Source organism: Kogia breviceps, chromosome 10 (genome assembly GCF_026419965.1).
Source record: "Kogia breviceps isolate mKogBre1 chromosome 10, mKogBre1 haplotype 1, whole genome shotgun sequence".
Taxonomy (NCBI): Eukaryota; Metazoa; Chordata; class Mammalia; order Artiodactyla; family Physeteridae; genus Kogia; species Kogia breviceps.
Genome location: NC_081319.1, coordinates 82640185 through 82653992, shown reverse-complemented (window position 1 = coordinate 82653992; position 13808 = coordinate 82640185). Strand labels below are relative to the sequence as shown.

At 35.0% G+C, this 13808-nt stretch overlaps 1 protein-coding gene across 1 annotated transcript in view; it reads left to right on the top strand.

Annotated features, from left to right (window-relative positions):
• Positions 1 to 13808, top strand: part of PKHD1 (PKHD1 ciliary IPT domain containing fibrocystin/polyductin) — a 420109-nt gene that overhangs the window by 291051 nt on the left and 115250 nt on the right. Inside the window, exons 53-54 of the mRNA XM_059075914.1 lie at positions 1463 to 1576; positions 4057 to 4144. Coding sequence (XP_058931897.1) covers positions 1463 to 1576; positions 4057 to 4144 — 202 coding nt within the window. The remainder of the gene's footprint in view (positions 1 to 1462; positions 1577 to 4056; positions 4145 to 13808) is intronic.

The window sequence follows — 13808 nt, the reverse complement described above, 5'->3', positions numbered from 1 at the left end:
TTTTACTGGGAAAGCACATGCTGTGGGGTCCAATCCTTGCATGCCCGTTGGCCTACTGTGTGACTCCAGGGAAATGTACTTACCCCTCTGAGTCTTACTTTCAACAGTCCCTGTAGACCAATGGCTGTGCAGGCTGAACTATAGAGCTAGGTATGTAGCAAGCTGGAAACTCACACCGAGCCTTTGGCTAACCAGGTATATATATGGGGTGCCAACTGGGGAAAATGATTTTATGCCCCTGAAAGACCACTTAGCCAAAGCACAACCAGGCAATTTTAAGTTTCCATTTACTTCATTGTACCATATTTGGCAACCTCATTTTGGATTATGTTTTCAGGAATTTCTAAGTGGAAAGGCATGTTTGATAGCAGATGATGTGTTTTGTCAACTTCTCCAATCCAATATATAGTTTGGAGACAATCTTCTCACTAGTTGCTTCTTAAAATATCTAATGCTTTGTAATATTTTATGTACTCTAAGATATATTTTCTGAAGAAAATAATCTTTGCTAAGTCCATACTCAGAAACACAATTTTAGTAATTTCCCCAAATTATTCTCATACTGTGAAAGTGACCAAAGTCTGCTGTTTACATCAACAGATTAAGGTCAAAAATAATTCCCAACTGCTATTTGAGTATCACAGCTTGAAGGTTGTGTCCTTTTACTGCTAAAATAATTTAGGCTTAGATAATAACCTATTACTTGTTTAATAAAACACAGCATAAACAGACCATTGTTCGAATTCAGACTGTTACTTACTAGTTGGATAAATTTGGACGAGTCCCTTAACCCCTTAGCCTCATTCTGTATGAATATTTAACACTGAGATAAGAACCATATTTACTTCTCAGGTGTGTTATGAAGATTTAATGCTAAAATACATGTAGAGCAATGTGGGGATCCAGCTGTAGACAGTGTATCAATCAGGTTTTGCTGTAATAATGTTGTGTAACAAAAAATCACCAAGTATCAGTGGCTCACAACAACAAATGTTGATGCCGGACTTGATTTGAGTTGGTTCCAGCTCATGGGTTCTATTTGGGTCTGCTGTGTACGTCTCTTCATCCAGGGCCTAGAGGTTATTTAAGGAATTCTCCTTTCATGGCAGGGAACATTATAGCAAGTGATCTGGTGAAACTTGCCAAGCATCTTAAAGCATCAACTTGGAATTGGCATTACTGTCACTTCTACCTGAATTTCATTGGGCAAAACAAGTCATGTGTCCAGGCTCAATGTTAGTAGGTCAGGAAAGTATACTCTGCTGAGTGAATATTTGCTGAACAATCCAGTCTCCCTCAGAGAAGTTTACTGCATCTCATTTTTCCACCTTTTCTTTTTTCATCTGTGAACACTGGCTTTTCTCCATCTAGTCTACTTTGCATTCTCAAAATTACATCACAGTTTCCCTCTCCCTCCTTAAATTTCAAATTAATTTACATGATATACTTTTCTTGTAAACAGGTACTTTAGAAAACCCCTTAGAAAAAGAAAAAAAGCTTCTGATTCTCCTTAGAGCTTCAGAGGGAGTCTTTTGTGACCGTTTCATCGGAATTCGTATTGATCCAGGAACAATTGGTAAGAGTATAATGCAGTTTTTATTAAAAATGAAATGTGTGTGTATTTTTGATAGGGAAGTACCATTCATAGAACACTTGCTAAATTCCAGGCACTCTTCTAGAGAATTTATTATTTCACTTACCAGCTCTCCTGTAAGGAGTATACATTTTACACATGTCAAAACTAAGACTCAGAGATGATGAACAATTTGCAGAAAAGCCACACAGTTTTATACTGTCAGAACTTAGATTCATATCCAGATTGGTCACACACCAAAGGCTGGATGAAGAGTCTGTGTTATCAACTTTAAATACTATGTGGTTATTGATATATTTTTTAAACTGATAGATCTATAGATTACTAAGAAATATTTACTGTTGGCAGTTTCTTCCTTTGATACTGCCGCAATACCAAATCCTGTTTTATTTTATTATTTTTTTAATGTTTATTTATTTATTTCTTATTAGTCATCCATTTTATACACATCTGTGTATACATGTTAATCCCAATCTCCCAATTCAAATCCTTTTTTAAAGCACAGAAGAGCACAGAAACTAGGACTGGACTTTTATAACTACGATGTAAGGGCCACACAATAACTTACTTTTAAGGGAAAGGTATAAGAGGCTTTTTACAGATTTCTAGCATTTTAAAATTTTCTTTGTATGGTAATCCTAATTTTGTAAGATTTCAGTGACTCAGTAAAAACAATCATGTTAGGATAGTTTGAAGTTTGGTAACCTAGTTTCATAAAGTATAGCCATTGCCATATAGTACTTTGATAGCGCTTTATTGTTTTCAAATGATTTTTCATATATGCTATTTAGTTTATCTTTTTAAGAATATGAGGTTAAGGAATATTTTACTTTTTTCAAGTTGACAAACTAGGTGGATCACAACAGGAGCAAGGACTCTTTTTGCCTGTGGTGTCCACTCTGTTCCAGGGAGTGCCATGTTGAGCTAGACTTCGTGTTAGCAGCATATGAGGGTGCCTGTCTTGATCCCCAGTGCCAGCTGTATTGCCAAACAAGAGTTTCTAAAAATTTCTCTGATACTAAATTGAAAAAGGAATGAAATGTTTGTCACTACATGCTTAAAATTTGGTGATATCATAAGTAAATAACATATTTTAATCTCTTCAAGTATTATAATCTCCTTGAAACAACTAAGAAGTGGTGTCATTTTATAGTTAACCTTTGGTGATTGGGAATGATCAAGAAATCTGCTTTCTGGTAAATTAAAGGAAATAAACTGGTTTTTGTTAAAATCTTTGTAGTTGGAAATTTCTCTAAATTATTCCATGTTACCCTCCTGTCTAGCTTACTTAGCTAATAGTGATTAATTTTTTGATGATGATGATGATATTATTATTATGAAAGATTGATTCCAGGTCATGTCCTAGAAGTGGGAGTATTTTTTCCATTTCCACTAATCCTTTTTATGATCTTCTGAATTTTTGCTGAATTAGAGTATGGTAAAATTATGGGTGTTGACTTAAACACTTGGTTAGGTTCTAATTAACTGAGCTTTTTTAGTTCCCATTGGATGAAAACCCAAGGCATATTATTTGTACCTTACTGGTTTTTACTTCCCTTATACATTTTCTGCTAAATTTGTGAAATCTTTATATTTCAAGATTAGTGATTTGCAATAAAATGGGGGTGCACTAATCCAGGGGTATGAAGACAATCAATCCATTTGGGTGCAGGAAGAAAACATTAGAACTTTTATTCAGACATGTATGAATATATTCATTTGTATGTATGGTTATTTATCTACAAAGAAATAGACATGTGTTAGGTGTGCATGATCAGAATTTTGTTACTGCTTGGGTTCATGCTCAAAACATGTTTTGACCACTAGAATATGAGGAATTTTGCTTCATGTGATTTTAAATGGCAATAAAATGTGTAAGAGGAAAGACCTGAAGGAATAAAACTGGACTGCATCAAGCATGTCCCTGGTAAGACTTTAATTTATGAGTCTGAAATAAATTATATTTTGAACAAAGGAGGTAGAGATTTATCCTTTGATATCTGTAATACAAAAATATCTGAGGTCCAGCTATGGAAAACAAAGCTAATAGCGGCAAATCTCTTTCCTCAGGAAACAAAATTACCTTGCCTTTGGAAAGTCTACTGTATAACGCAAAATATCAAAACCAGTTAACTTCCAACAGAATTGCAGATGGTTTGGAGTGACTTACTGGTAGAAATCTAACTAGTTAGCTGGGAATAGACCATTAGAGTGGTCTTTTTCCCAGCTCTTGGATTACTAGATGTGGTGTAGCATTCATTTCTCTATAGCTTTTGAGAGAATAAAAATGTTTCATAGCCAAGTGAGATGTTAAGTGTTCTTTTTCTGATAAGGTGGATATCTTCATATATAGTTTCTGTATCATGTGTCTTGCACAATAAGCTCTCTAATGAGTTTTGCTTATGTGGCCTTAATTTCTTAGAAGGATTTTCCTATCCAACTGTTGCTCCTTTTATTTTCAGGGGTGTTTGGGAAAGTTCAGCTTCATAGTGCTTATCCTAAGAAATCCTGGACACATCTTGCGGCTGACATTGCCTCAGGCAATGAGAGGTAAGGAATGAAAGTAACTTAGGGATGTAGTTTTTGGTTTGGTTTGCTTCTGCTGGAGGTTTTGTTACAATATGAAATTAAATTTTAGATTAAGGATCATAATTCAAGGATGAATAAATAGAAAAATAAAAGGCTAGAAGGAATTTAATATTCTCTGTAACATAATGGAAGAAGAACAAAACAAGCTAAAGGCAGGGGGTATATAATTTATTTAAGGAGTAAATTTTAGATCATACATGTTTTCTGTTGCCAATAAATCTTTTAAAATATGAATTCTATGAGATAATAGATGAAATATAAGGAGGGACCACAATGTCTGAATTGAAATGATAGCTGGTGAAGAGATAGATAGAAATGAAATGAGTGAGATGAAGCATATAAAGAATCTTACGGAATTTAAATTGCAGTAATAGAATTTAATAATGCACTGGAGGCAGTAAAGAATGAAATCACCACTGCATCAAAGTGAGCAGGCAACATGAAGAAATTGATGGAGTCTACATGAATGAAGAAGACAAAATCAAGAGATAAAAATAATAAAAGAGAAGATATTAGAAATAGAGAACAGAAAATACAAGTGCATTTTGATAACTGCTCTTTTTAATGAGTCCAGAATAATGACAACACAAAGAATAACTAAAACTTAACTAAAATACACATAACAGACCTGGGATTATTTCTATTTAATTTGAATAACATCGAGAATAATGATAGATACATATCCTCACAGTACAAGAAAAAAAAGTGGAAAAGTAAAAGAAAAACAAAAAGGGACATAAAACTTGATAACATTAGAATTTTCTACAACATCAAATGTAGGAAGATAGTGGTGCAAAATCTATAAATGTTCAGGGGAAAAAAGATTATAAGCGAAGGCTTGGCTTGTAAACATAGACCCTGTTAAAATGCTGTTCACATATGAATGCAAACAAAAGATTTCTTTTGCTTTGCAAGAACTGAAAAAAATTCAAAAATGTGTTATAATAGAGATTAAACTCAGTCTAAAATTTAAGAATACAAATAAATACAAATACAAATAAAATTCAGGAATTGTATAAAGGTAGATAAAGTATAGATATCAAAGGCAAGCATTGGAATAAGTTAAATATAATACTGTAACTGTGGTTATTAAAATAAGACAAATTCTAATTGCTCTTATAAAAGAAACTACATAAAATCTGAAAGTTAATGGGTTTTTTTTGTGTGTGTAGTATGCGGGCCTCTCACTGTTGTGGCCTCTCCCGTTGTGGAGCACAGGCTCCGGACACGCAGGATCAGCGGCCATGGCTCACAGGCCCAGCCGCTCCGCAGCATGTGGGATCTTCCTGGACCGGGGCACGAACCCGTGTCCCCTGCATCGGCAGGTGGATTCTCAACCACTGCACCACCAGGGAAGCCCTGAAAGTTAATGTATTAGGGTTCTGTTTCTATAGAATATATATAATAGTAGATTATATGTGTATGTATGTGTATGTGTGTATATATATTATATACAGTATATATTATATATAAAAAGAGATATCTTTCAAGGAATTAGCTCATATGCTTAGGAGAGCTATAAATTCAAAATTTTGTAGGGCAGGCTGGCAGGGTGCAAAGACTTGAGCAGGATCTGATACTGTAATTTTGAAGTAAAATTTCTTCTTTTTTAAGGAAACTTCAGTTTCGCTTTAAGGTCTTCCAGCTGTTTGATGAGGCCCACCCACATTATCAAGGGCCATCTCCTTCACTTAAAGTCACCTGATTGTAGATGTTAACCACATTTGCAAAATACCTTCACAACAACATTAAGCTTCCTGTTTGATCGAATACCTGGCTACTATAGCCTAGCCAAGTTGACACGTAAACTAACCATCACAGGTTATAATTCTCAAATAAAAATCTAGGTTTGAAATTGGGGACTATAGCCACAGGAAACTGGAGATGGAGCATAAGAGAGCCATGGGAAGTAAATATGTAAATATGAGTTAATTCTAACAGAATTTAAAATAGGACATATACCTTCCAAAGCACCAGAGAGAAAAAAGAATGAAAGAAACTATAAAATAAAGGGTGAAATACAGAGAAGATCATGAAATAGTCAGAGAACTAAAACAACAGAAAAGGTACAAAATGACAATAAAAGTAAGAATAAATCTGCCAATTATAAAGAAAATATGCTTGTTAAAAATGACCCTATATAGAAAAAAAAATTAGTAATGAATAAAAATGTAATCATACTTTTTTTCTCAGAGGAAAACAAACCAGTTCAGAAAAATGTTTAGTTAAATATTGGACAAAATGAATCCTTAAAATAAAAATAAAATGGAAGGAAGAACTTCAAAATAATTCACAAGAAAAGTAAAAAATCAAGATAAATACATTTTATATTAATAAAGACTTCAATCTTCAGTGAGACCCCAGTAGTAAGGAAAGTTTTATACCAGATAACATAATATAGAAATATATAAATTAAATCTATAGAAATTATGAGGAAATTAACAGAAACAAAAAATAGTAATGAAAGTAATAAAATTTACTTACCTCTATCAGTTTTTAACCTTTAGATTAAAATTATAAAGAAAATATTAAGAAATATAACCAATATAATAAAAGCAATTTAATTTGTATATATGTATAATATATCTTTACTCCAATATATATAATTAAAAACCTTAATCAATTTTAATAAACAGAAATTATATATTGATACAATATAATCACAATAAAAAACATAGAGATTAAAACAAAATTTTAGCCAACAACCTTAATGTCTTGCAAGATGGAAGAAAAAAAAGATAAACCCTCTCCTACATAACTTTTGTATCTAAGAGGAGATCAAACCTTTATCAATAGACTACTTGGAAAATAACAGTAACGAGAATATTGCATGAGAGACGGCCATACATGTCATCACATTAAATGCGTTCATTGTTGAATAAGAAAGTACAAAATAAACTAAGTTGTCAATGTAAGAAATCAGAAAGAAAATAACCAACAAATCTAATGAAATCAATCCGTATCTGATAAAGGCAGAAACTGATGAATTACAAAGTAGGAAATTAATAGACTTGATTTTTTTTTAGAGGTACTGGTTTAATCTCTAATAAGTAACCATACAAAGAAAACAAAATGTAATTCAGAAATGGGGATTCAACTATAATAGATATCAAAGAGATTAAAATTGTAATCTAAAAATGTGTATATATAGTGTCATTCTGAAATTTAAAAATTATATATAGAAATATAAATGATTGGGACTTCGCTGGTGATGCAGTGGTTAAGAATCCACCTGCCAATGCAGGGGACATGGGTTCGAGCCCTGGTCTGGAAAGATCCCACATGCCACGGAGCAACTAAACCCATGCACCACAACTACTGAGCCTGTGCTCTAGAGCCCGCGAACCACAACTATTGAGCCTACTTGCCACAACTACTGAAGCCTGCATACCTAGAACCCGTGCCCCACAGCAAGAGAAGCCACCGCAGTGAGAAGCCCATGCAATGCAATGAAGAGGAGCCCCTGCTCGCCACAACTAGAGAAAGCCTGCACACAACAACAAAGATCCAATGCAGCCAAAAATAAATAAATGAATAAATTTTTAAGAAAGAAATATAAATGATCATAATCGGCTAAAGAAGAATAAAACTGAAAGAACCAATAACAGCAAGACATAAAGTTATCACAAATTTATTCCCAAGAATACATTTGGCTCAAGTAAATTTATGTCATGTTTTTCTAGCCATTCATTTAGTCATCAGACATTTATTGTGTTGTACAGTCTATTCCATAGCATAGGAAAATATGTGAAGCTTTCCAATTTGTTTTAGCAAGCAAGCATAAAGTAATTTATAAAACAGCTGCTAAAGGTAACTCAAAAAAAGAAAACTGAGGCAACATCCAAGCCATATCCTAAATAAAACAGCAACAAATGAAATCCAGTAATTTATGTTTTTTAAAAAGAGTATGATTTATTCAAGTAAAGAAGGATGGTTCAAAATGAAATAATTAATTAATATAATTTACCTAAACAAAAAATATAAAGACTAAGAATGTGTTCAGTTTGATACAAAACAGAAATGCATTTAGTAAAATTCAGCTTGCATTCTTGGAATAAACAGTAAATTAAGACTATAAGGATACTTTTTCTTCTAAAAATAGAACTACTATATGACCCAGCAATCCCACTACTAGGCATATACACTAAGAAAACCATAATTCAAAAAGTCATGTACCAAAATGTTCATTGCAGCTCTATTTACAATAGCCAGGACATGGAAGCAGCCTAAGTGTCCATTAACAGATGAATGGATAAGGAAGATGTGGCACATATATACAATGGAATATTACTCAACCATAAAAAGAAATGAAATTGAGTTATTTGTAGTGAGGTGGATGGACCTAGAGTCTGTCATACAGAGTGAAGTAAGTCAGAAAGAGAAAAACAAATACCATATGCTAACACATATATATGGAATCTAAAAAAAAAAAAAGGTCATGAAGAACCTAGGGGCAAGACGGGAATAAAGACACAGACCTACTAGAGAATGGACTTGAGGACACAGGAAGGGGGAAGGGTAAGCTGGGACAAAGTGAGAGAGTGACATGGACATGTATACACTACCAAACGTAAAATAGATAGCTAGTGGGAAGCAGCTGCATAGCACAGGAAGATCAGCTAGGTGGTTTGTGACCACCTAGAGGGGTGGGATAGGGAGGGTGGGAGGAGACTCAAGAGGGAAGAGATATGGAGACATATGTATATGTATAACTGATTCACTTTGTTATAAAGCAGACACTAACACACCATTGTAAAGCAATTATACTCCAGTAAAGATGTTAAAAAAAAAACATTGAAATAAATAGGGTGGTATGATCCAAGATAGCTGGGGGTGGGGGGTATGACCTGTACCGTTTTATATTGAATGGTCAAGGAAGATCTTTCTGGAGAAGGGAAATTTAAGTTTAGATATGAATGGTAAGAGAGATCCTCCGGTTTGGTGAGAATGGACAAGAGTTCTCAGTGAAGGACGGACATCCAGCTGTGCCTCTGAGGTGGCCTTTGGGGCTCGGGGAACAGAAAGGTGGTCACTCTAGCTGGACCAGAGTGAGCAGTAGGTAGAGTTGCATGACACGACAGATGCCAAGTCACATGGTACCTTGTTTAGGTGTGAGAGGTCAAAGGGAAAATCACTGAAAGGTTTTATGCAGGGGAATTGATGGAGTCTGGTTTAGGTTTTGAAAAAATCACTCTGGCTGCTCTGTAGATGATGGATCATGGAGACAAAGAGCAGAAGCTGGGGTATCAGGAGGTCAGTCGAGGTCAAAAATCATAATGGCTAAGACTAGAGGGAGTGGAGATTGAGAGAAGAAATGATGCTGTCTGGACTTGCTCATGAATTGAATGTTGAGGTGAGGGGAGTCCTTCAGGTTTCTGATTGACCAACCTGGTGGATGGTGGAAGCACACACCGAGATGGGGAGACTGGGAGAGGAACAGGCTTGTCAGGGTGGACGATAGTAGGGATGTGCTTGAGTTGGAGACACCAAGTAGAGATGTGAAGAAGGTAGTTTAACACATAACTTAGGGCTCAGGGAGACAATGACAGGCAGTCATCCTGGAGGTGGATGATGTTATTTATAAGAAGACTACCAATGGGTAGAGGAGAAAACTGGAGCCTGGAAATGAGATTGGGGCCAGTCTAATTTTTTAGAAGTTGATAGAGGAGGACCCAGCACAGGTGATTGAGAGAGACCCAAGAGGTTATTCTGTGCTGGGAGAAAGCATGGAGAACACCAGGAACTTGAAAGGATGCCAGGATGGCTGACAAAGAGAGAACAGAACAAGCCATGATGATAGGGTTCCAAGGGGTAGTTACGGGTCAGGGCCATATTCATTAGTGATGTCAAGAATTTTAGTGTTTGGCCTCCTGAACATTGTGCAGCTGTTGTAGGTTTCTAAGGGGATAGTATGGGTGGGAGGTAGCACGGATAATCACAGTTTTATATCTTAAAAAAAATCTTTCTAGCTATAATGCAGACTATAGGAGGAGTAAAAAATGGATCTAGGGATATAACTTAGGAGGTGCAAGCAAGAGATAGTGTAACTTGTGGTCAGGAGCTGAAGTGGCAGTGGAGAGAAGTGGACAGATGTATAGACGGGAGATAGAATCTCTTGGATGAATCCGGCGTGAGGCGCTTTCTTGGTTCTGGTTTACGTAGATGGATGGTGGCACCATTCACTAGAGGAGGACTAAATTTTGGGGAAATGATCATGAGTTCAGATTTGGTCATGTTGAGTTTGAAGTGCTTTTCTTATCCCCAAAAGGATTTGTGAGGGAGGCATTTCCAACAGGGATCAATAAGAATCTTTCATTATTATCAGATTAGCAAGTTGGAATTTGGCAGGAGCCATATGAATGGATTTTTCTTGTAACAATGTGTTAAAAACCTCACTCAGAATCTGAGCTACAGGCTATTTTGAAAGAAACTCAATGTTATTAATAAAAACTAGCGATAGTAATTAACTAGCTGCCACTTACTGAGTTCTTATCACGTGGGCTCACTCTGTGTCAGGCATCTACTTAGCATTAGGTATTATTATCTTCATTTTACAGATACAAAAACTGAGGCTGGAGAAGGTAAGTAAAATTTCCAAGGTCATAAAGCTAGAATTCCTGAGGCTGAATTTTTACCACAGTTGGTCTGATTCCATTGTTTGTGTTCTACATACTGCAAATATTAAAAACAAAATCATATTAAGAACAAAATTATTTAGAATCAGTCCTGAAGAGGAGTACTTTAATGAGTTTATATGAATGATACATAATTATCACAGTGTATTCATTTTATGGATAATTTCTTTTTTTAACCTTTTAAAAATTTGTAACATAATTTAAGACTCACAAGAAGTTGCAAAAATAGTACAGAATTCCCATGTACCCTTGACTTGGCATTCCCTGGTGGTATCTTACATAACCATAGATTTTATCAAATCCAGCAAGTCGATATTAGTACAGTATTAACCAAACTACAGACCTTATTCAAACTGTTTCTTTAAACATTGATCTACAATCTTTCTTCCATCAAAAGCCAGTTTAGTAAGTCTTTCTAATATACTGTTATGGGGACAGATTTTACTTAGACCCCTTTATGAACTTTCACCAAGAATTCTTTCTACCAGAATTGTAGATCTGAATTTATTTGTATATAATGTATTTATTTTATGAAGGATGTTACAGTGAAATCTTCAGAGGAAAATTTTCATTCTATAAACTTAGACTTTATAAACTTTATAAACTTAGGCTCATTTCTTATACTACCAACCAAAGTAAGCTTAGCCAGATATTTGGAAAAAAAATTAGTTTCTTTTGTTATATATTATTATATCAATTTCTCTCTAAATTAAATTACTCTTTGCTGCTTCTTGCTTCAGTTGATTTTTGGGGAGACTGATGAATAAAAATGTTGGATTTTTGGATTACAGATAAGTCAAAGGAGGTTATACCTAGATTAAAAGAAATTCGTTTTTTATCCATTGCAAGTATGTACGTATCCATTAAGTATGTTTTACTGTGAGTCTTTTTAGGGAGACCGTGTGCTCTTTGAAGTTAAATGGTTACTTTATGAATCCTATTATAAAGTTTTCAGATTTTATCCTGGTCTGGGAAGATTTTAAACAGGACATGGTCCAATTCATGTTTGAATCTGATTTACGCTGTGTGGACAATTGACTGTTGGGAGGACAAAGGTGGAAGCAAGAGATTAACTGTTAAAACATTGCAGTATGTGTCTTTTTGAATTGTGGTTTTCTCTGGGTATATGCCCAGTAGTGGGATTGCTGGGTCATATGGTAGTTCTATTTTTAGTTTTTTGAGGAAACTCCATGCTGTTCTCCATAGTGGCTGTATCAATTTACATTCCCACCAACAGTGCAAGAGGGTTCCCTTTTCTCCACACCCTCTCCAGCAGTTGTTTTTAGATTTTCTGATGATGCCCATTCTAAACTGTGTGAGGTGATACCTCATTGTAGTTTTGATTTGCATTTTTTTAATGATTAGTGATGTTGAGCAGCTTTTCACGTGCCTCTTGGCCATCTGTATGTCTTCTTTGGAGAAATGTCTATTTAGGTCTTCTGCCCATTTTTCGATTGGATTGTTTGTTTTTTTAATATTGAGCTGCATGAACTGTTTATATATTTTGGAGATTAATCCTTTGTCCATTGATTCATTTGCAAATATTTTCTCCTATTCTGAGGGTTGTCTTTTCATCTTGTTTATAGTTTCCTTTGCTGTGCAAAAGCTTTTAAGTTTCATTAGGTCCCATTTGTTTATTTTTGTTTTTATTTCCATTGCTCTAGGAGGTGGGTCAAAAAAGATCTTGCTGTGATTTATGTCAGAGTGTTCTTCCTATGTTTTCCTTTAAGAGTTTTATAGTGCCTGGTCTTACATTTATGTCTTTAATCCATTTTGAGTTTATTTTTGTGTATGGTGTTAGGGAGTGTTCTAATTTCATTCTTCTACTTGTAGCTGTCCAGTTTTCCCAGCACCACTTATTGAAGAGGCTGTCCTTTCTCCATTGTATATCCTTGCCTCCTTTGTCATAGATTAGTTGACCATAGGTGCGTGGGTATAGCTCTGGGCTTTCTGTCCTGTTCCATTGATCTATATTTCTGTTTTTGTGCCAGTACCATATCGTCTTGATTACTGTAGCTTTGCCAATGTTCATTGCAGCACTATTTGCAATAGCCAGGTCATGGAAGCAACCTAAATGCCTATCAACAGACAAATGGATAAAGAAGATGTGGTACATATATACAGTGGAATATTACTCAGCCATAAAAAAGAAACTAAATTGAGTTATTTGTAGTGAGGCGGATGGACCTAGAGTCTGTCATACAGAGTGAAGTAAGTCAGAAAGAGAAAAACAAATACTGTAGATTAATGCATATATGTGGAATCTAGAAAAATGGTACAGATGGAACCAGTTTGCAAGGCAGAAACAGAGACACAGATGTAGAGAACAAACATATGGACACCAAGAGGGGAAAGCAAGGCAGGTGGGTGGTGGTGGGATGAATTGGGAGATTGGGATTGACATATATACACTAATATCTATAAAACAGATAACTAATAAGAACCTGCTATATAAAAAATAAATAAATAAAATTAAATTTAAAAAACATTGCAATAACATTGCAATATTTCAGGTTACACATGCTGATGGCTTAGATTGGGGTAGGATGATGGAAGAGGAAAGAAGTGGTTAAATAGATGTTGAAGAAGAGCCAGCATGATCTGCTGGTGGGCTGGGCAAAAGGGAAGAGTTCAGAGGTCACTGACTTGAGCAACTGGGTGAAGAGTGGTATAATTTAGTGAGAAGAGGACAACAGGGAAAAGAGTAGGCTCATGGGGAAACTTTCTCAAAGGCTTTCATTTTTTTCTTATTTCTTATATCATTTACTTTTTTAAAGAAGGTGTGTAAAGCCTTGGCTGGCCTCTTTGTCACGATATTTTTCTGTTTCTTAAGTGGTTTATTAACTTATTCTGTTATTTATAAGAAAATAACTCTGACCTGAAGAACAAATCATTTCTCATCTCAACTTTTTCTAGGACCTAGGCTTTTAATTCTAAGGTTATCATTGATGATATCTATTTTATTATCTCCCATATCCAATCAATGATGG